General features: G+C 46.7%; 3 protein-coding genes across 3 annotated transcripts; 1 reads left to right on the top strand and 2 right to left on the bottom strand.

Moving 5' to 3' along the window:
• Positions 1 to 411: 411 nt before the first annotated feature.
• LOC306810519 (meteorin-like protein) lies at positions 412 to 4,979 on the top strand (the record flags this gene model as incomplete). The annotated part of the gene is given in 5 exon segments (XM_079323206.1): positions 412 to 554; positions 1,114 to 1,139; positions 1,142 to 1,495; positions 1,786 to 1,845; positions 4,227 to 4,979. Coding segments are annotated over 5 exon segments (900 nt in total). The 3' UTR covers positions 4,544 to 4,979.
• Positions 4,980 to 6,253: 1,274 nt separating this feature from the next.
• Positions 6,254 to 15,679, bottom strand: TRIM25 (tripartite motif containing 25). Its single transcript, XM_079323196.1, has 9 exons — positions 14,981 to 15,679; positions 13,898 to 13,993; positions 13,263 to 13,496; positions 12,631 to 12,787; positions 11,948 to 12,025; positions 11,513 to 11,578; positions 10,870 to 10,896; positions 10,447 to 10,542; positions 6,254 to 9,805 (listed from the first exon to the last, which is right to left on the bottom strand). The coding sequence occupies exons 1-9, from the start codon at positions 15,590 to 15,592 to the stop codon at positions 9,267 to 9,269; spliced, it is 1,905 nt and encodes a 634-aa protein (XP_079179322.1). The 5' UTR covers positions 15,593 to 15,679; the 3' UTR covers positions 6,254 to 9,266.
• A 2,132-nt stretch (positions 15,680 to 17,811) lies between these two features.
• On the bottom strand, positions 17,812 to 23,637 carry COIL (coilin). The gene is made up of 7 exons (XM_079323328.1): positions 23,378 to 23,637; positions 21,820 to 22,990; positions 21,436 to 21,522; positions 20,859 to 20,906; positions 20,159 to 20,234; positions 19,364 to 19,452; positions 17,812 to 18,894 (listed from the first exon to the last, which is right to left on the bottom strand). The coding sequence occupies exons 1-7, from the start codon at positions 23,626 to 23,628 to the stop codon at positions 18,814 to 18,816; spliced, it is 1,803 nt and encodes a 600-aa protein (XP_079179454.1). The 5' UTR covers positions 23,629 to 23,637; the 3' UTR covers positions 17,812 to 18,813.
• Between the last annotated feature and the right edge of the window lie 3 nt (positions 23,638 to 23,640).

The following is a 23,640-nucleotide window of genomic DNA, read 5'->3' on the forward strand; positions in this document are numbered from 1 at the left end:
TTTCTTGTGCACGGACCCCTGAAAGATAATCATGAAAGCAGAAGTTAAAACTATTGAATTTCCGTCATTGATTCAAAATCCGCTTTGATTATGTTGACACGATTTTTGTTTGTTCCTACACGGCGATGAGAAGTTGTTATTAATCACTTCTAAATATTTCAGAGACAAAAGAGGCTGCCCGGCCGGGGCGATGGGGACAGCGGTGCGGGCAGGGAATGGTGACGGCGGGGTGTCCCTGATGTCCCCAGTGCTGGGAAGGGGGAAGGAGGAATGGGGAATGGGGAATGGGGGAAGGGGGAAGGGGAAGGGGGAAGGGGTCGGTGCCGCCACCGCCCCCCGGCACCCCCAGCCCACCCCTCTCTCTCCCGCCGCCCTTAAAGCCCGGTCCGCTCCCAGCCGAGCCTCCAGCCCATGGCCACGGAGCGGGGCTCGCCCGGGCTGCTGGCCCTGCTGCCACCGCTGCTGCCACCGCTGCTGCCACCGCTGCTGCCATCGCTGCTGCTGCTGTCGCTGTCCCGGGCGGGCAGTGCCGACCGCTGCAGCTGGAGGGGCAGGTGGGTCACGGCCGGGGCCGGGGATGGCGGGGAGCGAGCGGTGCTGCCGTGCTCGTGGGTTTGCTTCAGTCACTGGCAGGGAAATAGAACACAAATGTTCTCAAATATTACGTCCTTACCCACTATGTTTTGTTGCCTTTTTACTTTTCTTTTAACTAATGATGCTGGCGCGGATTTGATTTCGTAAAAGGAAAAGTTTTGAGCTATTTAGCAATGAAAAGTTGCCCTCTGACATTTCTCTGCTGCAGGCATCCAAGCATGGATTTGGTGAAAGGGGCTGAGGCTCCTTCTCGTGCTGTGAGCATTCCCTGTCCTTCTTGTGCTCCTGCGTGGTGCTGCAGCTCGGATCCCAGGGGAGGGAGGGAACAAAATCCAGTCCAGATGGAGAAAGCCAATTTAAGGGTTATCAGGAGAGTTAGGAATAAGATCTGTATGTCCAGGTGGCTTCTCCTCTCCTCTCCCTCTCCCTCTCCCTCTCCCTCTCCCTCTCCTCTCTCTCCTCTGTCCCACGGTTTCTGAGAGCTGCCCGGTGTTTTCTGGCAGTGGTTTGAGCCGGGAGCCCCTCCCGGGCCGTGGAGCAGGTGCACTGCGCTGCACCGAGGGCTCTCTGCAGTGGCTGTACCCAGCCCGAGCCCTGCGGGTGCTGCTGGAGCCCAACGTGGCCAGCGCCCAGCGCAGCACGGTCTGCATCAAACCCGCCAGCGACTTCCAGGGCGCCAGCATCTACGCGGAGCGCGCTGGGCAGCTGCAGCTGGTGCTGAGCGAGGCCGAGGGGGCCCGGCCCGTGTCCTGCTCCAGCTCCCCCAGCCCGCGGGGAGCGGCGCTGTTCCTGCGGGCCAGCCCGCAGAGGGACATCAGCCGCCGCTCCGCCAGCTTCCAGGACAAACTGCTGAGCAGCCAGAGCTTCGGCCGCGACTTGCCGAGGATGGCCCTGCTGGAAGGTGAGAGCGGGGGCTCGGCTTTTGGGGCAGATCTAAGGTGGCAGCTGGTGACAGAGGCTGTTCTGGCACTGCAGAGGAGGCTCCTCTGCCCGGCAGTGCCCTCTCTGAGAACATCCTCTGTGCTCATTTCTTTGCTGTTGATGGGATTTGCATAATGAGAATTTCGGTTTGCATCTGATTACAATGTTCTTCAGGCTGGTAGTTTTGCCCCATTTCCCCTCTGAATTCACCAGCCCTTTTGCAATGGGATGTACTATAGTGTTATAAGTAACTGCTCTGGTTTTTTCTAGCTATGTGCCGTCCTTGTGACAACATGGAACTCCTTATGGCCATTTGCAGCAGTGATTTTGGTAAGCTGACTAAAGGGGAGTCATTCTGCCTTTAATCTATATTGATTATTTGGATTTATTTGGTGGGGTTTTTTCTTTGAATAATAGCATGACTGTGCTCTCTGATCTGGGAAAGAAGCTGTGGAAAAGAATCTGAAGTGAAACCTAGAATGGAGAAGCTTTGCTGCCAAGGTCCTCATTTCCTGCAGGCAGAAAGGTGATGAACTAAAACTGAACTGTGAGCAATCTCACAGGTGTGCTGCTGGCTCAACAGGTGTAGCTGAGTCATGTGTGTAGATGTACACTCATGCTTGGTGTGGTCATTTTTATTCCCTTTGTTTGTATTTATTTTTATCCCTATTATGAATATGCCTTCTTCCCTCACAGTTTGCACACTACCAGTTTTTGGTTTTTTTTTCTATAGAGGCAGTGAGTTGTTTGCAGCTTAGCTAAAGATTTCATGTGATTTAAACTTTCCTTCAGAACATACTGATTAGGTTTTATCCCTTATGAGGGAATACCACAGTTATTAGTCCACAACAAAAGAAATAATAGGAAATTGTTATCTGATAATACATTGCAATATTTTTTCAATTTTTCTTAATAATGCAATAGAATTTTTTTTCTTTCAATCTTGATTTGTTAATTTTATTCCCACATTTTTCCACATGCACATTTGTACCTCATTGCTTAGCTCAAATAGCTAAAGCTATAGTAGAGCTGCCTCTCCACACAGCCACAATTCCATCACTGTAAATGTACCTACATAACAAAATAAAACTACAAACTCCATATTCAACATTTAAAAACCCCACCAAGCCACTGCTTTCCAACCAGAGCTCACCATACTTTGAGGCTGACAAAATCAGACACCAGCATCATGGTGCAAACACAAAACCAGTGCAGAGCATCCTTCCTTAAGAGTGCTGGTAATTTTCATTCTTCTAAATTAACTGGTGCTCTCCAGCCCGTTGTTTGTCCTGGAGGAAGGTGCCAGTGTCCCCACCAGAGACTGACAGATGTGGGGCCCAGGCACACAAAGGGGGCACTCACACTCACAGCAGCAACAGAGCAGAAGAAACAGCCCTTTGAACTGACTCTATTTATGGCCTGACTTCCCTGCCCTGCGATCACAAATCGCTATCATCAGCTTCTTGATTAAAGAAAATAGCTGCTAATGAAAGTGCAAATGACACTGGGAGTGAATGGGGGCTTGATGATTTTCCTTAGCACGGGGGTCTGCAGTCACTGCACCCCGAGCAGGGCAGGAGCCACTTGGAGCACCAGGAAAAAGTGCATTATAGCTTGTCAATAGACTTGAGTGCATCTGATTAAAAATGATCACACAGAGAGGGAGACAGAGAGCAGAGACATCTGTTACACAAAATTCTGGATTCCCTTGGAAATCTAAATAAATGAGGAAGTTCTTGAAAGCTTCTGAGATAAGGTTTTTCTGTATCTTGGGTTGTTGAGTTTTCTGTAAAGAGTGCAGGAGTTTTGTGGCAGGAGGGTGGTTGTGTAACCTCTCACTTGCTGAAGAGCTCTTTCTCAAATGTTGAATGTTTCTGAGCCTTCTATGGATGTGGGATTGAAATTAATTTAATTAGTAGAAGAATAATTGATTGCTGTGAAAAATGGGGGCAGTGACAATGATAAAGGTGGCCTCAGGACAACAGACACCTGTCAGATGGGATGCTTCATTCTCCATATGATGGATGCAAAGAATGTTTTCAAACAGAGACTGTGGATTCTTAAGCTTTCCATCCAGCTAGAATCCTTCTGGAAGAAGAAGGTACATGTATGTAAAGTGACTTTTAAATAAGACTACAAATAAAGTCACTTTAAGAGTTTTGAGTGTTCAACATCTCCCAAAGTTTCTTTTGGTGGATGGATGACATTGTCTATTGAGAGAGAAAAAAGCCACTAAACCTTTAAATGAAAAGCATTTAACAAGCTCTCTTTTTTTCCTGACCAATCATACTCTGATTCTTCTTGGATTAACCTCTGTTAGTGCTGTGAAAGGAAAATGTCCAGAGTCTCCTGGAGTCAGGAAGGTGTCTGTGATAGTCATTGTCTTGAAACACAGACTGAAAAAAATTAATCCCTGAGCTGACCTCTTGTCATGAGCTTTTTTATCTTCCACTACATTGCATTATCAAGCTTTTTCCTCTGGTGTAGCTGGTTTGAGTAGTCATAGAGCACAATTCCAAGGATGTAGCACAGCTTGTGTGGGGATCCCCTGTGCAAAGGATGCAATGTAAGCTCAGCAGTGTGTCCCTGTGCAGGTGTAGGTGTAAAAACTGCACAGCAAAGCTGCTCTCCAGTTATTACATTGTGAGCTCACAGTATCTGAGCTGTTCTCCTGCTGCTCCTTAACCACCTCCTGTCTTCTTCACATCTAGTGGTGAAAGGATCCATCCGAAATGTCTCTCACAACTCAGAGAACCACATGTCCCAGGTCGATGTCAGTGTCCAGAAAGTCTACAGGCAGAAAAACCAAATTTTCCAGCAGGAGGAAGGGGGTGGGGAGTGGAGAGGCCCCATCAGAACCCTTCTGCAGTGCAAGGTGAAGCAGGGAGGGGGAGATTTCCTCTTCACTGGCAATGAACACTTTGGGGAAGCCTGGCTGGGCTGTGCCCCTCGATTTAAGGATTTCATCTTGGTTTACCAGGCTGCCAGAGAAAGGGGAGCCAACCCTTGTGAGTTTGAGCTCAACTGACATCAGAGACACTGCTGCTGAGAGTTGAAAAATTTCAGCCCAGTCTTTGGATATTGATTGTGGAGCTGAGTTAAAACCAAGGACTAAAGTTAACAATTCCACCCAGAGTGGGACCTGGAGGATTTCCTGAAGAGAGTGGCTCTGTGAGCCCTGTGATCTCAGAATTTGAACTTGCATTAATTTCACTTTCTTCACATTTTCTTTGCCTCACAAAACAACTCTGGATTTTGGAAAGACACTCTTTTGGGGAAGGTTAGAAAGCAGCCTGTGCTCAGTACTAGAAAAGTCTCTCTAACATCTCTTGCTCTGTGTAAATGTTATGTGCTTTTTCTTTAGATATTTTTCTCCCCTCCCCAGTCTCTGCTTGATTTCTCTTCTTTTACAGGCAAATGTGAAAACTCTCTCTAACCTGGGAGGAAAAACTACCTCTAAAGCAAAAAAAAAAAAAAAAAAAAAAAAGCTTTTTCTTCACCAAGAACTATTTGATTTTTAAAATGGAACATGGATGCTGTGAAAAGCACATGCTCTTTTCTGACACTGAAAAACATTAAGGAGTTTAATACAAGCACAGACAAAATGCAACTAAGTCGCCTCCTTGAAGTTCTGTTGAACTAATTTAGGATCAAGAATTGCTTATAATGGTATTTTCACCTAAGTTATCTGCCTCTTTTCAATCAGCTTTTATTATTTGGTTGGTGGCTCCTCCCACTCTCCCTCAGTGCTTTAGCCAGACTCACATAATTGCCTGTATTTTATGTAAATGGAATTGCTACACCATAAAATGATATACAAATGTGTCTACCACACAGAGCCCAATAAATGGTGTGAATAAAGCCATTATTTCCCATGTAATGGCATCTGATTGCAGCCTGGGCAACACAGGGCTGACAGATGTGAGCCCATGACAGGGCCAGGAGAAAACTGAATGAGGAGAACTCTGACAGGCCACAATTAATTGACTTTTGGCATGACTCCTCTTTTCCACAGTTCTACTTGGCTGAGCAAGATTCACAAATTGCTGTCTTGAACTTTTTTATGGGACAAAATAGCTGCCAATGAAAGTCTAAATGAAATGAGCTTTGAATAGGAGTCATAAAGTGATCACACTGTGACAAGTTTTTTACTGACGTTGATTATTTGAGAAGTAGCAGCCACTTAATTGAGAGGGAATTAGGAATAGGGGAAGAAATGGGAGGGAGTTAGAGGACTGGGTACTGGGTTTGGGCTGATTTTTAAATCTGTTGAGGCACCAGAGCAGCTCCCTGCCACATGGGGAGACAGCTGCTTGCAATTTCTCTGGGTGGTATCAGGAACCATCACCCATTGCTGCCTCCAGGTGTAACTGAGACTGGCAGATGCTGGATGTCACCTAAGGCTTTTTAAAACAGTCCCACACTGTCTTTAATTGTCCATCTCCCTGCAGCTGATGACCATGGTTTTGCTTACCCAAAAAGGTCTCCAGTTTTATTTACTGGGAAAGATGATCTCATCCTCAGTGAGGATGCAGCATTGCTGATAATGGGTGTGTGGCTCAGGGGAAGGAGGCAGTTTAGGACCAGCCCAGAGTACCCCACAGCTCTGCCTGCCCCTTCCCCAGCTCTCCCCTAACCCAGTGAGTGATGCACTAAAAGAATCCTTTGTACTCTGTTGTGTCTTCACTTGTGCCTCCCTCCCTGCTTTGACCCTGGGCAGAGAACAGAACATTCAGAGTTAGGGTTTACTGTGAGTATTTATTGAATTCAAGCCATCACCATCCACCAGCCAGCTCCTGGAGTGGTCACAGGCACATGGACCAGGTGGCACAAAACCCAGGGTGGTGGCACAAAACCCAGGGTGGGGCCCTGCCTGTGTGTGGCTGGCACAGCTGCAAACAACAACACACACAGACTGAAGGACAGGGTTGATGTACCAGTATAATCAACAGGTTCATAACTGTATAAGCATTTCTTTTTCTAAATACACTATTTTAATGATGTCTTTAATTGAAGAAAATTTTAATTTCATTCAGCAACTGTTTTTTTAATTTGCTCTCACTTGTACATTAAAATGCAAATCAATGCACGTCCTCATAGCATTAACACCACAATTAGTTCTTCTTCTAGATTAAGCTGATTTCTTTTTAATACTAAAAGGAGAATTACAATTAAAATATATGCTTCTATATATCTTGTTTAAAACCAATGCAGCTCTGACATGTACTGCCTGAGTAAAATCAGTTGTGTTGAAAAAGTTTTCAAATTAGCATCTTTCATGCAGTAATTGGCATTTTTCCTAAACACACTAACATTTATTACTAGTTATAATAGTTATATCACACTAGTGCTCCAATATATGCCAAGATACCTGAAGCTAACCAAACCAATGTTTCTCAGAAGCACAGAGACTAATCCTGGGAATGCCTGGGTCACCATTTCCATCCCCATACAGATATTCACTTAAAAGCTGGACTCAGTGATCCTTGTGAGTCCCTTCCAACTCAGAATACGCTGTGATTCTGTGAATTCCAAATTAACAGAGCTTCACTCTGTGACTTCTAGTCATTCATAGCACAAAAGAAAGCAGGACAGAGGTTCAGAGCCCAGCAGAAGGGCCCCCAGCAGGTGCCCTGGTAATGCAGGACAGCTCATGTGTTCCACATGCTTGGTCCTACACCAGTGTCAATGTCAAGAATCCCACGTTGTCCAACGAGGCAGAATAAAAGCTGCTCTTTACTTTGTTTGGGTGCCCCTCTAGACTATGGCCACAGAAGCCCATAGACTCAGAGATTACTGACACCTCTTTAAAGTCAAGAAGCAAAGAACAGAGGATGGGACTTTCTCCACTGCACAGACTGCTGGAGCACATTTCTGCCCACAACCAAGGGGACAGGAACTCCTTCAGCACACTGCTGAGTGGATCTGAAGCCCTTTGGCACAGCCAAGCAGCAAAAGGATTTCTCAAAGGGAACTGCTCTTACCTTTCACTGCTGAAAAATTGGAAGAGCAGAAAACCCAGTTTGTCACCCACTGTTGGCTCCCAGCAGGACACATCCTCCTCCTGCACCTTTTGCAGCATTCTGCTCAGGCTGGGAATTTTAGTGCAGACTGTGCTTTGGAAAGTAGAGACCCTTGAGAGAGCAGAACTGCTCCAAAGACAGCCATGGCACTTTTAGATCCACCATAAATTCCACATCTCATTCTGACCAAAAAATTGGAAGAAATGAGACTTGTGCTATCCTTGACAAAGTACTAAGAGTTTACAAACCAAGTAAAAACAGAGACACCAAGCCTGAATTCCTGAAACCTCTCTCCAGAGCACTTTGGCTAATGTGAATTGTAGTCACAGAGGTTCTTTTCAGCCTTCTAACAATTCCCTGCCAGCAGTGGCTTTGTGTTCTATTTCACCAGGTCCTGTAAGGGAGTTTTACAAATCCAAGTCCAGGAAGGTTCTCATGTGAGCTTCCCATAGGCTACAAGAAATAAGAGCTGGCACAGGAAGTCCAGAGGCACCAACAAGGTAAAGGCCCAATAACTATGAGATCCAAATACCTTGATTGCCTACAGATTGTTTTAAAGTTGTAGGAAGTACAGATTTCTCTGTACCTGGTGACAACTTCTGAAGACATACCACAACCCAGAGAGCACCAGAAGAATTAAAAATCCATCCCAGGAGGAATGGATGTATATCCTCCTTTGTGCTAATTCTCTGTATGTCAAAAGACTCACCCTGTCTGCCCACAGCCTTCATACAGAGAGGAACCAGCATTTTCCAGGTACTTGCACTCTGTCTTGAGACTCCTCAAACTGGAGTCCCAAAATATGCAAGAAATCCAGTTTCTACCACCTGAACAACAAAAGATACACCAGCAGAGAATATCCCACCTCATAAAGAGGAAAAGCTTTATGACAGGAGACCCTGAGACCAGGAATGCATCCCCTGAACTCCTCAGCACACACAAAACAACCCAGCACTGAAGAGCCTTCAGTGTGAAGATGTGAAACATGTTCTGGGTCAGAAAATGACACAGAATGCTTCATCCCACAATCTTCATCACAGGATGCACACCACAGCTCTGCAGTGTATCTTCCTGACAACTCTCTGCTGTATTCCCAGTGTCTGGGCTAATGGAATTTGTTTCCTGGTGATTCTAAGACCATTTCTTTCCCATCCATTCTGGAAGTCTCTGCAGTTCCATTCTGATGAAATTTGTCATATTGGCTTTTATTACTCAGAGCCATAAGACCTGAACTGAGGGATTTTAACAGCTCTTTCTGTAGCATCTGGTGGAGTCATACACTGAGAACACCTGTATGGACAACAGTCTGTGCACGGGCAAAAAGGCAACAATGAGACATCCCTCAAAACCTGAATTTGTCAAGGAATCCTTCCTGTTTATCTCAAAGGAGTTACTGTTATCTGTGGAACACTTGAATTCTGTTGCTCCTTTACAGGAAACCACAGAAGCCACAGGAGCCACTGAAGACATTTAACAAGGATTTGCATCATAACTTTGATTTTAGGACAATCAAGACCTTTGCAAACAATTGTAGTTTTCACTACCACCAACATTTTGCTAAATCACTACCTAATGGCTTTAGCAATCCAGACCAAAGAATTGGCAGATTTCCTAGACTGCTTAAGAGACGATAATTTTTGCAGCAAACGCTCAATCTTTGAGACAGATTATCTGTGCTGCAAAGGAACTAAACTGAGATAGAAGACTACTAAACTGAGATACAAGACCTTACCCTTTGATGTGAGAGAGAGAGAGCACAGCATCACTGGAAAAGAGCCAGAAGGCCGGGTACAAGGCTTCAGTGAACTGCGCTTTGAACTTATAGATCACGCTGTTACTCTTCTCCCCCACGGCCATGAAAACCACAAAACCCCCCTCGCAGTGGAGCAGCACCCCAACCTTGGTAGCCTTGGTGTTGGGCAGGCACTTCTCCACGTCGTTGTGCCAGGATGAGATTTTGGCGTTGAGCCACTCGATGCACCAGGACTTGCCGTTCCTGCCCAGGCGGCTGTCGGGGCCGTGCCGCTCCATGCTGCCGTAGCACACGCCCAGCCCGCAGAAGCTGCCGGGCTGCAGCTGCACCTCCCAGTAGTGCACACCCTTCCTGAAGCACTGCAAGCCCAGCACCTGGCGGTAATCGACGAAACGCTGCGGGTGCTGCCTGCGAGCAGAGGGGGTGATTTCTAACACAGACATCCTGGTGTAGTTCTCAGACAGGACCAGGGTGTGGTGAGCTGTGTTGTAGTCCAGCGTGATGTTGGCAGCGTCTGCAATGACAGCGATTGTTGTAACGCTGAAGGACACAGCACGTTTATTTATCCTGCTTATTTATCCTGTTGCCATGTTTATTTGCCAGCCAGTTCTTAGGGCCACAGTAAAAGCTGCTGGGTTCAGCTGCAGCTCTAGGTTACACAACAGGCAAATGGAGGGAGAGTTTTCTTCCTTCCTGCAGCCCCACAGGATCCCTTTATCACCCAAATACACCCTGGCAAAAGGCAGTTGCTGGTCTGGCAGCAAAAGGTATGCCATGCTGTATAGCATCTTAACAAGCCATGGTGGGCTCACATGAAAGCCTGCATTACATTTAAAAACAATCCAGTGCATTACACTGTGTTTCTAGGCTACCCTAATGCTGTCTTTTATGGGGAAACCAAAGTCATTACTTTAAAAAAATCATTTATCTTCAAAGAGATACATGGATGCTGAAGATGAATTTGATTCATCTGGCAAAATAACCACTTAGAAACCTCTTGCCCCCTTTCTCTCCAGAAATTTCTTTCATTTGTAACAACCTATTAAGCTAACAAAACCTCCTCAGAAGTATTTTTGTCAGGTAACTACAGAGGAAACATAACACCAGAACAAGAGCAAAGTTCATCTTTAAGGATTGCAATGTTGGGTGTCTTACACTGCAAGAGCTCCTCTCTGGATTTCTTCAGGAAGCTGTCCATGAGTTCTTTAGCAGCAGCAGCAGCAGAAGCAGGTGCAGGTGTGGTGGTTGGTGCTGTGTCAACAGAAGAAAAGACATTTTGGCCAGTTGGGAAGAGACCTCACATGTTTAACACCCCTTCACAGACACACTCAGGCTGGAGCTGATCTGGTTTAGCCTCCTGCTCCATGCAGGGTTAACTTCAATATTAGCTCAGGCTGTTCACTGTCATGACAAGTTTTGAAAATCCCACTCCCTGGACAACTTTTCTCAGTATTTGCTTGCTCTCACAGTGACCAGCAAGAGCTGAACTTTTGCTCAATACACTAACACTAATGACCATCTTATCATTTTAGGAGCAGTCAGCAAAGTAGAATAGGCATGATGAAAGTTTTCACTCACCAACTTTAGCAGCTTTCTTCTTCTCTTCTGGAGGGGGGGAAAGAAAAAAAGTAAACTGTAAGTTCTACTGGGAGGCAAAAGCCACTGGTAAGATTTTGTCAGCTGTAACAGCATCACCATGGCTCTTCTGAAACTGCAGCAGTAAAGAGCTGACAGTCCAGCAGGCTGAAGCCATGTACAAATACACTTTGGAAAGCTGCACATCAAACACTACTTTCTATTTGCTTCCTATTTCACAGGGTCATAAGCCTGGAAGGAGCTTGATCTCCCCTCCAGGAGCAGTGTGTTCAGGCACATGGAATCCTCCTGTTCCCATGAGGAACACTATTCCTTTCCTTTTTACAACAGAGCTTTTAGTGCAGTAACAGGAGCTGCAGCTTCATTCCAGCTCCTGCTTCCCCAGCACTTGGACCAGGTGTCAAGAGCTCCCTGGAAGTAACAGAAGTTGTTTCTTAACACTTGCATTTACTTCAGGAAGAAAACATGGAAGACCATCCAAACAGACTACAGTGCCCCTTAATTCTGGTATGTGGACAGGACAGTACTGAAAGGCCCCAGTATAATCTGCCACAAAGACCATCACCCCAGCCCTAGATTGGAGGCAGCAAAATGTGTGAGTAAAGTTCCTTTATGCACCACTTACTGGTATCTGTCTCCTCCTGTGAAGTGCTTTGAGCTGGAGGAATGGTTTGCCCTTTGTGGGCCTGATCTGTGAGGGAGAAAGAAAAGAAAGAACATGAACAGATCCTAAGCAGAACTCAATATATACAAATCTATAAAACAAACAAAAAGGTATTTGGCACAAATTTATAAAAGCCTGCAACAACCAGAGAGTGGGGAGGCTCAGCTCCCACTGACACCACCAGAGGCTCATGCACTCATGGACCTGTGCAGCTCACAAGGCATCCATCCCCAAATACCCCAAATACCCCAAATACCCTCCCCCCTTCCCTGTGCCAAGGTGCTCACTGCAGGTCATCACTGCATCACCACCACAGCAAGCAGCTCTTGGGAAACTGCAACTCTTATTTAACAGTAAAGCCATAGTTAGGACAAGATGATGTTTTGTAGTACTTACGTGGCCCAGGGGGCTTTTTTCCAACAAAGGGTTTGTTTGGATGAGCTGCTGCAGGGGCCTTAGTTTTCACAAGTTTGGCTGCAATGGTGATAATTTACATTATGGTCTGTATGGCCACGAACAGTCATACATTAGCGAGGACATTTTTCCATCTTATTTTTCAGCTATGTGAACAAACTGAAGTGATATTTGGCAGAGATGGGAGCTGCACACCCACGCCCTGGTCCAAAAGACAATTTGGCTTAACTCAGTAAGCAGAGCTTTGTTCCACCACACTTACACAACCAGCACCTTTACAGCTGGGTAAGTGGAGTCCTGCCACTCTAAAGCCTTTCAAAGCCCCCTCAAACCCACATCCAACCCTGCTACAAACTAACACCATAAATTACTCTAAGGAAGAAAGGCTGGGCTGTACAGGAGGGTGTAATATCATGACACTAATCAGCTTATCCAAGTACAGATAACAGTGAAGAAACACTGGCACATTTTGTCTCCCAATTTAGCCAAGACTGTAATGTTTTTGTGTGGAAATGGAACCCTGCAGAGACTGGAAGACACAATTTATATTAATCAACTATTTGTTCTACTTTCTAAAAAATATGTATTTGGCTTGGAGAGGAAAGATCCCTCATTTCAGCTCAATGCAAAAATAGAAAATGCCAATTTCCCCAGTGATACAGTACCTTCTTCTTTTTTGTCCCTACTCTGTATCACTGAAATTTTCACTACATCTTTGAGGAGAATGGCAGCCTGGTAAGTGGAATGTATCACATTTTGGTCCATTTCAACTACAGGAACGAAAGCCTCTTTTGTTGATGTTTTTTGCAGTGCTGCTGCTCTCTGAAATGACAAATGAGAGACCACCTTGTGTAGCACACAGAGAAAAATACAACTAACATACTTTAAATGGGCTGGGGTTTGTGCATTCATCTCAAACTCAAGGGAACAAAGGCTACAGTCAGACACAGCTCATGGCAAAATTCCAGCAGCAGCTCAGATGCCTTAATTGCCACTGGTACCTGAACCAGTGACCAAATAGGTCACAGCACAGAGCTGCCACACCTCACACAGGTGACTCCTGCCCAGTGACCCCTCTGGTGTGGCAGAGGCTGAACTGGGGGAGCTACCAGACACCCCTTCAGCACTCTTCCACTGGTATTTGTACTTTTCAGTACATCCTCTGATAGCAGGTTCTTGCACACCACTGCATTTCCATTTGACTGGAAGTCTCTGGAGAGCAGGAAGACCACAGCAGGTTTTTGCCATTCTGCATTCTAGAATGAAGAACTGGACTCACGTTTAACTGACACATTACCTTCAAAAACAGAACATCATCACTTTCAGTCAGTGCCATCTCAATCTGATCTTTGAGAGACTGAATTTCGTTCTTCTTATTTCCCAGAACACCGTAAATATAATCAAACTTATTCCAAACTCTCTTTTCTTCCTCTGTAATTGCTTTCATGATCTCGTTTTCTCTTTCTTCAATTACAGCTTTTATTTCTGAAAACTCATTTCTGATCAATTCCTTCTTTCTTGAAGCTGTCTCCTGGAGCAGACAAGAGCAGATAGGCACTGGTTTCAAAAGAACAGTTTGTCAACAAATTGTCATGAAACCCTCTGAGGAACATGTGGGTCTTGAAACAAGCAAGAGAAGAGCTGTGGATTTCTATATTGTTTGGAAAGAAAACTCCTTCACTCCCAAGGAATGGAGCCCTTTCTCTGTGTCACCCTCACGTGAGGCTGTAAAACCTTGCACAGTGCCTGGTTTACTCCCTCCTCCCACAGAGCTGCCTGGCCCTGCCAAAACTCCTCTTTTCTATTCCTTCCTTGTAGCACCTTCTCCTGCCAATGCAGCACTACAGCCGTTGTGACAAGGGTACAGTCACCAACACAGAGTGGCCAGGAGGTGCCAGGCAGCCTGAGAGCCTCTGAGCAGTCACCACTTACAGAGGATTGGCTCTGGTTTGTTTTCACCGTGCTCATTGCCCGGGCAGTTCTCTCACTCTGGTTATGCAGCTCCATGAGTTTTTTCTTCAGCACCGACTGCAACAGGAGAGACCACAAAGCATTTCAGAGAGGAATCTATCACGCCTGCTCTCAGTTTTAAATACTCCTTTAACCATTTAGTACTCTCAGCTTAAAACCTACCTTCCCAAGAACGTCAGGGTGTGAAAGTCCTGCACAGGGTGGCTTGTGGCACCCACGCCCTCCCCACCTCTCCCAAGAGCAAGATTGTCACTCTGCACCAAGGACCCGGTGCTTTTTGCACAGCAGTTCTCATGCTGAGAATAAATGTTACATTAGCTCTCAGGTTGGACAAAGCTGATGCTACTGTTCACCCCTCTCCTTCTGAAAATTTTCTCATTCAGATGTGATTTACCTGTTCCTTTTATTCAAGATTCTGCTAAGCTCAGTCGGGGCTAAGTTCTGCAATTCACTGAACAGCAGGAATTTGGCCACCTAAACCTTTTCAGAATTCATCCACACTGATTTTCAGCTGTGCTGGAAAAGACAAAGGCCAGGTTTCCTTCCCTTCTATTCTGTGAACCTCCTTCTGGCTTTCATATACGTATCTGAGACCCTAGGATACATTTATAATTCTTCTTAGGAACTTCTGCAGAGGAATATTAGCCCCTGAGGGTGTGACAAGCCCTGGCAGGGAGCAGAGCAGCAGACGAATCTCGGGGTTCTGGGTCATGTCACGGAGTAGGGGAAGGCTCTGGTGAGCCGAACCCAGCCCAGGAACCCGCAATCTGCCAGAGCCTTCCCAGACCCCTGCTCTTGAGCAACATCCTGGAGAGAGGAGGAAAACCAAGGACTGACTCCGAGGACGTGGCTGTGCACATATTTGAGGGCAGATAACAGCTTATCAATGCCACACATGAAATTTACAGCCGATGTCTCGCTCTGGCCTCCACCCCGCACTCCAGAGCGGCTCCCCAGGCACGGAGGGAGCCAAGGGAACACCGGGCTGCCCTTGGGAGGCTGTTCCAGCCCCGGGGCCAGCCCCGCTCAGCGCCGGCTCCTCACCTGGGCAGCGGCTTTCGCCTGCTCCAAGGGGCTGGTGGGGCACAGCTTGTGCCCGAGCAGGCAGAGGGAGCAGATGCAGGCGCCGTGGTTGCTGCAGAAGAACTCGAAGAGCCGGCTGTGCTGGGGGCACTTGCGCTGCTGCAGGTCGCGCAGCGGCGGGCACAGCTGGTGGTCGCGGAAGGCGGGGCTGTCGCGGTGCGGCCGCAGGTGCTCGGCGCAGAAGGACGCGGTGCAGGTCAGGCAGGTCTGCACGGCCGGCGCCTCCCGGCAGCTGTCGCAGGACACGGGGGGCTCCTGCGCCCAGCACCCCCCGGCCTCCCCGTCCCCGTTCTCCTCCTCCTCGCCCTTGGCCCCAGAGCGACCCTGCAGCTGCTCCACCACCCGGCACAGCACCGTGTTCTTCTGCAGCTGCGGGCGGCCCGCGAAGGTGGCGCGGCACTGCGGGCAGCTGAAGCCCCCCGAGAGGCCGGCCCAGGTCAGCTCCAGGCAGGAGGCGCAGAAGTTGTGCCCGCAGGGCACCGTCACGGGGCTGCTGAAGAGGCAGAGGCAGATGGAGCAGGTGAGCTCCTCTTCCAGCCCCGACAGGCCCGGCTCCGACTCCAGCGCTGCCATCGTCCCGTCCGCAGCCGCCCCGAGAGACAGACAGAAACCCGCACTCGGAGAAACGAAACTGGCTGGGGCTTTCCGGAAAACTGCGCGTTCCATCCCCGCCCCGACGGGAGGGGCGGCAGCCGGGGGACGAACCCTGCGGCGCCCGCCCATGCCGGGGGCCGGGCAGCGCCGGGCGCTGGGGGCTCTGCCCTGGGAACGGGAGCCTGGGGAGGGGACGGGACCCCCGGGACAGGGGATGGGACCCCCGGGGCAGGAGATGGGACCCCCGGAGCAGGGGATGGGGATGGGACCCCCGGGGCAGGAGATGGGGATGGGACCCCCGGGGATGGGGATGGGACCCCCGGGGCAGGGATGGCACACTCGGGATGCGGGCGCCCCTGGGCCCCTCTGTATTTCTCCGCCCATGTTGGCAGCAGGGATGAAATGGAGCAACCTGGCACAAAGTCTGTGACCCCCAATAATTTAAACAGAGCTGATGGGCTGCAGCAGAATGTGCTCTCAACTCTTGTCCAGTGGGCAAACAGCTTGTGTGGAGAACTGCTGAGATTCTCTTTAATGTAATTTAAAAGTATTAGCAGGCAATCTTGTGGGTGTTGGTCCTCAGGGACTTCCTAGAATGTTCAGGAGTTAAACAGAATCACAGAACCACAGAAAGAACTGGGTTGGAAAAGACCTTTAAGATCATCTAGTACAACTTATGACCTAACCTAACACCTCATTAATTAAACTATGGCACTGGGTGCCACGTCCAGTCTGTTTTCTAAACACCTCCGGAGATGGTGACTCCATCACCTCCCTGGGCAGATGATTCCAGTGCCCAACCACTCTTTCAGTGAAGAATTTCTTTCTAACACTGGGCCTAAATTTGCCTTGGCACAGCTTAGGACTGTGTCCTCTCATTCTGTCAAGTTGCTGCCTGAGAGGAGACCAACCCCCACCTGGCTACAGCCACCTTTCAGGAGCTGTGGAGAGTGATCAGGTCACCCCTGAGTCTCCTTTTCTCCAGGCTGAACATCCCCAGCTCCCTCAGCTGCTCCTCACAGGGTTTGTGTTCCCAGCCCCTCACCAGCCTCATTGCCCTCTCTGGATGTGCTCAGGTGTCTCAATGTCCTCCCTAAACTGAGGGGACAGAACTGGACACAGCAGTGCTGAGTCCAGGGGAAGAATCACTGCTCTGCTCCTGCTGTCCACACCATTCCTGATCCAGGCCAGGGGCCATTGGCTTTGGCCACCTGGGCACACTGCTGGCTCATGCTCATCGCACAAACACTCAAAAGAAGTGATGGTGGGTGCTCTGTTACAACTGAAATCAGCTCCTAGTCAGTTCTTTTGGACTATTAAATTAAATCTGGAGAATCATTGTAAAGCTATGTTGCACAGCTAATCTGGACTTGTACCTCCATCAGTTTTCCCTCCAGCCTTGTAGCACTCCTTCAGGAAAGCTGCAGAGGGTTTGTGTGTCACAGGGCTCTGAGTCACTGCTCAGTACAGGTGCAGAAAGGACACTTGGAGCTGCAGGGCTGTGACAGGAGCAAAAGTTCAGGGATCAGCTGTCATATGCTGGAGGGTGGAGGAGTTTCTAGGAGATGGGCATGGTGCCACAGGTTTACAGAGAGGTTGGCATGTGCTGATCAGAACTTTGAAACTGCTGTCAGAGGAAATGCAAACACCTGACAGGGGTGGCTGACAGTGACTGTAAAGGAATGTTCTTGGAGAGCTGTGCTCTGTGTGAGATGGGACCACACAGAGCAGCTCTTCATGTTTGCATTTTTTATTTTTCCCTAGGTGAACAAACACCCTGGGCTCATCTGGACTAAGCCTCTGTCATCTTTCAGAGACTCAGCACCTTCCTGTATTTTCTGTGGCACTCATGTAGTATCAATCTGTAGATACAGACAAAGGTATGCAAATAAAAAGGGTAAATACACACCCTCACAACTATAGCTTTTGCATCTGGAGCAAAGCACAGAATGTTTAGAGCTCAGATGAGCAATTTAAGTTCCTCATTGTCAAAAAGGGCTTGAAATTCTGGTTTGGAGGAAGCCAAACCATTCCTGTTTTAACATAAAAAATTACTGCTACCATTTAAATAGCTACTGAAGTGCTGGTGTGTGACATCTTTCCATCCAGTGTGCAAGAACAGCCACACAAATCTAACTGAATTTTCTCTAAAAAAACCCAAATCCTAGCTTGAAATAATGGCATCTGAAGAGAACCACAATGCACAAATTCATTTTACTTGTTTGTGAAGGAATCATTTTTATACAAGACATTTTAATAGGGCTGATGCAAAAATGCACAGTACTTTAAAGGATTCATGCACTAGGTCAGAGTACATGACAGCTAAACCATAATGTACAAATTTTCTGGTGTTTGTTTGTATCTAGGCTTGGTTTTTTTCCATGTCTCCTCTGCAGGAGTCAACTACCTAGACAGGGATTATCTGAAGGTGTAAGACTTGCCAAGGCTCCAGAGGTACAAGGTGCCCCCTCAATGCCAGTAATTATTAGAGCTGTCAGTGCAGTGCCTTGCCTGGTGACCCATTCTGCTGCTGGAAAGGGAAGAAGAAAGGCAGCACTTGCAGGGCAAGAGGGTTTGCTCTGAAACAAACTGTAAATGCTGTCACAGCCTACACAGATTAACACAGTGGGACACAATTGTGCCCGGGGTTCATGTTAGATTCCACTGCTTCCAAGCACAGTTGACACATACCAGTGCTATTTATCTGTCTCAAAATTACAGAAGCTCAAAATCCACAGGGTTTTCTGGACATGTTCAGATGAACTCTTTAAGTAACTGCAGTATGATGCTTGGCAGCAGCAGAGGGCAACTTCTGCACATCAACAATACTTACAGCTGATTTTTTAATGTAAGTGACCTCTGTCAGTTATACAGCTTGAGCCTAACCCAGACATTTAAATAGTTATTCACAGTACAGAGTAGTGTTTTATATTTTAATCAAACCATTCAAATCCTGCAGCTGCTTGCTACAGTAGGATATAAATATTCAAAAAAAACAGATCTATATTAGACTGCCTATAATAAACAAAGTTTTCATATATTACATAAAAACATAGCCTAAGGGAAAAAATGTTTTTTTTGGTTTACTTCTTTTTAAGACAGTAACATTCACCAGTGCACCTGCCACTCTCAGAAGCAGAAGGCAGCATTTCACAGAAGAAATCTGTACAATAGTTCACATTTTTTCACATCCTACATGTTCAGTTTTCAATGCTGGATCCATTAACTGGAGGCTCCACAATCAGTCTTGGCTCTATCAGTGCATCCCAGCTCTCAGTTATCTGAAAACAAACCAAAGGCAGCTCTTAGCAGGTGCCAACAACACCAGCAGATGCAATTTCTGTGTGTTATGCTTTTGCCTGGAACTAAACAATGGCACCAAGACAGAGCTCCTCCAGTGAGTCACTGGTCCTACTGATGAACCTCAACCTGCCTGATGTCCTGGGTAAGGAAAGGTGGGTGAGAACAACAGTGATGAAATGAAAAGCTGGTAAGAAAGGATCTCTGTGAGATATGATGCTAGTTATTAGCCAAAACAAGAGGTTTGATGAATGGCTGTGACCCCAGGTAATTGAGTAACGCACAAGAACGGATTATTACAATGTAAACATGCACATCCTTGCCAGAAAGGATCAATTATTTTTGCTTCCACTGATTCAAATCAGATGCATGATTAGAAAGGGAATGTCCCCGAGGTGGGCAGGGGCAGCAGCAGGGCAGGTGCCAGCTCTGCAGAGCAGCCCCACGTACCTTGGTGTCCTGAGGCACGGCGTACTCGATCAGCTCCTCTCCATCTGCAGACTGGTACACCAGGTCAAACTTCCCTGGCTCCTTAGCAACTGAAAAACCAAACAACTCAATGAGCTACCAAAGAAACCTTCAATGTTTACCACAAACACAGATCAAAACCAGTTTGGTGTTTGTTTGGTGGTTTGGCTTGGTTTTTTTGAGCTCGGTGTCTGAGTTCGTAATTGTAACAAAAAAATCTTGAGGTAAAACTGAATGTTACACACAAAATAAAGGTAATTATCTGACTACTCACATGAGAAAGTCAACAATACATTGCTGAAATTTGAGAAAAATGCTCTATGACAATTCCTTAATTCTGGCTTAAATGGCAACTGGAGGATACAGAGTTTGTGAAACATTCATCATTTCAGATCTCAGGAACTGCACCTTGTCATTGCAGGGACTCACTTCACACCCACTGAAGGCACACCATCACCACCTCACACTTTATCTGTAGTTCCAGAAAATAATTTCCTTCAGAAAATGAAACCACAGTAGAGGTGAGTTACTGACCACTCAAACTGACTGAAAAAAACGATTCTGTAAATACCCATGAGCATCTTTCAGTTCAACTAGCAAGGGTAAGAACTTCTCAATTTAAATAGATTTTTGGGGAGGTAGTGAGGAGGGGAGTAGTGTGTTGAGAATGAACCCAAGGCAATTGGGAATACTCCTCAAAGATTAAGTGTTCCTTGGACTTCTGGTTTTCCAGGTGGCAGCACATGACAACAAACCCTTGGTGTCCCAGGTACGTACATTGTCCTGCTGATGTTGAAAGGATCTCAAGTTCAATCTGCTTTTTTTCAGCATTCCAACTGATTATTTTTGCCTCCTTCACAAAGCAACAAGAGAAGAATCAGGTAAGACACACTTCAGCACTGGAGAACTATTCCATATTTACAATCAGTGTGCTACTCAATTGCTGCCAGAGGAAATAAGTATATTTGGCTATGAAATTTTCCAGCCTCCAAGCATAAAATATGCAAAGAATTAATGCTCAGCAATCTGTAACTACTGCCATCAATAAACCAAAATTATTGTCACCAACTTTGCAGTTTAAATCAGTATTTACCTAGAAACCAAGTTATTTAAACTGGCAACAAAATTTTACTTGCACCAGTTGTAAGAACTTGCCCTGACTTCAAACAACAGTAGACTCAAATACAGCTACATTTTTCTACTTGAGAGTCTGGATTTCTTTCCAGCTCTAAAATATTAGTGATTATTAATAATCCTTGTAGTTGGTGGTTTGTTTGGGTTTTTTTAAATAACACCTATACCTTTCAAATTTTCAATTAGTTTCAGCTTCTAGAGTTTTGATTTTTACTGCTGCACCAGGAATAGCCTGTGAAATCAACTGGATGCAAAGAAAAACACTGCACAACATCAAAATATTTAAGCCATACCTCACCTATCAGTTCTGTGTGTGAAGGAAGGGAGAAAAGAAAACCAGTACCTTATAGTCTGAAACTTCAGGACTGTAATTTTCAGTTAGTTCCAGGCGCTGTTGAAAGAAACACAAGTAACAAATTTTAACTTTTCCCAATCTCTGATGATTCCACCTACATCCAGACAGCTTCTTCAGCAAGAGCAAAGTGCAAGAGCCAAGTCTCCTACCCCTAGAATCCAAAGCCAATCATGGTCCCAGGCAGACTTCCAGGATTTGCTGCTCAGGTCAGGCTGTGAGGAGATCAGGGAGATGCATCCCAGTCTCCTCAACTGCAGGAATTTCATTTCCATTTACTTTTTTATTTTGCAGTGCAGTGTAATTATTTGTATGGCAAGATTTATAATAACATTTACATGAAAAATTACATTGAAATGACAGCAGAGAGCATTTCTTGTGTTATACAAATACAGAAAGCCTAAAGAAATGTACTTAACTTCAATATATGCTCCAAACATTTATAAAAATCAAAGCCAGACTTTACAACAAGTGAATTTTCTAGAGAAACTATTAGGTCAAAACTTAAAAGTGGCCCAAATGAAGCAATTTTAAGCTACTAACATTCAGTATTTCCAGAGTTCTTTACCTTAAAGGCAATTCTTTCTCCCACTTGGGGTGGAGCAGCCAGAAGAGGTAATGCACTATAGTCTCTCTTGGCAATCTCTACAGGATTCTGTGAAACAAAGAATAACCCACTGATTTAATTACTGTATCACTGAAATCAGAAGACAATGGTCATGCTGTATGGATTGCAACAAGCTCTGAGAACAGTAAGGTACCTACTCTGTTTTTAAATAAATAATACAATCACTTTATTGTTGTTTCACAAACACGTCATCAGGCTGACAAATGGAATTACAGTAAATAGATCAACCTTTATCTGTTTCTGCTATTAATTACTCATCCTATAGTTCTCTGTACAGTTCAAGCTGCCAGAGAAAGGTGACCCCTGCCTGTGTCAGTCACTCACCTGGATTAGGACAGAAGTGTTTGTTGCAGCTTCATTTAACTGCCTCTGTTTCTGGCCTTCACTGCTGTAGTTATAGAAGAAGCCAGGGTTTGCTCCTCTGCCATGGCCCCTCATCATCCCACGAAACCCATGGCCCCTAGGTCCTCTCCAGAAGTTTTCCTCTCTCGTTCCACGCCCCCTTCCACGGCCTGGGCTGGCAAAGGATCCTTGGGCATTGGCTGGCAACTGATTAGTGCAGTTCCTTACCAGGGAATTACCCAGCCCAGCACCTGCTGCAGATTTTTTAGTGACAGGTGTGTCAGAGTCTGAACTATCAGAGTCTGAAGAGGAGCTCTTTGCTTTGGGAGCCTTGGTGCTGGCTTTTACAGCCACCACATGGTTTGGCACTGATTTTTCCTTTGCAGTGCTGTCTTGAGCTGGTGTCACCTTCTCATCCTCTGTACTCGAGTCAGAATCTGAACTAGAAGACTGGGGTTTTTTAGCATTTTTACTAATTGCAGTCTTAGCCTTTACAGTATTAGACTTTACAGCCACTTTATTAATCTTCATATCAGAATCTGAAGCAGCTTGGGATTTGTCTTTGGGAAGTGTCACCACTACAGTCTTATGGGAAGATTTATTTTCCTTTACATTTGATTCACTGCTGTCACTATCAGACGATGTGCTGGAGGAATCTGAAGCTCCCACCCTCTTTTTCCTGGACTGTGTTGTGATCTCTTTGGTGCTATTTTTACCAGAATTTAGAGAAAAGCTCTCATCTGCCCGTTCTAAAGCGATCTTTGCTGCAGCAACCTTTGTCTGCTTTTCATCCTTCTTTTTTGTTGCCAACTGCTTCTCCCTCTCTGTTTTTTTCTTTTTTTTAGAATGGGAGGTAGAGCTCTCTTCCTTACCTTCTGTGAGACTATTTCTTCCCCTAGCTTCTTCTTTTCTTTTTCTTTTTGTGTACCTTTTCTGAGAGTCCCAAGTATCTACAGAAGTCTCTTCTCTACAAGAGGAATACTCAAGGTTATGCTTCTCCTTCTTCTTCTTCCTTTTATGCTTGCCTTCATTCCTAGAGAATTCTTCCTCATCCTGCTTGTGTCTGTGCCTTTTTTTGTCTTCTTTTGTTGCATAAATAAAACCATCATCTATCTCTTCATAATCATCTGACACTATCTCTTCCAATTTCACTCTGTAAAAACAAACAAGCAAAATTCACCGTTCAGCATAATGAACATTTTTCCCTACGTGTGAGCAGCTCAGGAAAGTTCCCCCTAGAGTGAAGATGCTCCAGCTCTTCCTGGGCGTCAGTTCCTGCCTCGGTACCACCGGGCAGAACCGGTCCGGCTCTTGGCACCGCCTTTAGACACCGACGAGCGCGTGTGCGGGACTGAGCCCGGTCCCGCTGGCCCGGTTCCAGTTCTGATCGGGAGAGCAGGACCGCTGGCCTGCTGCTGATCCCTGACCCCGCTGTGCCTGTCCCGCTGCTCCGATCCCTGTCCCGCTGCTCCGATCCCTGTCCCGCTGCTCCGATCCCTGTCCCCATCCCCATCCCGGTCCGGTCCGGTCCGGTCCGTACCGCAGCGAGTCGTTGTCGCGCACGAGGCGCGCGCTCTCGGCGGGCGGCAGCAGCGCCCCCTCGAGGAAGAGGCTGAGGCGGGAGCGGCGGCTGAAGCCGAAGCGATGGCGAATGAGGCTGAGCAGGTCCGTGACGAGCCGCGCCTGGCCCGGCTCCAGCAGCAGCCAGCACAGCGCGCAGCCCGGGCTGGCCGGCGGAGGGTGGTCGAACACCAGCCGCAGCCGCAGCGGGCCGCCGCCGGCCGCCATCATGCAGGAGGAGGA

This window comes from Erithacus rubecula, assembly GCF_903797595.1.
Source record: "Erithacus rubecula genome assembly, chromosome: 20".
Lineage (NCBI taxonomy): Eukaryota > Metazoa > Chordata > Aves > Passeriformes > Muscicapidae > Erithacus > Erithacus rubecula.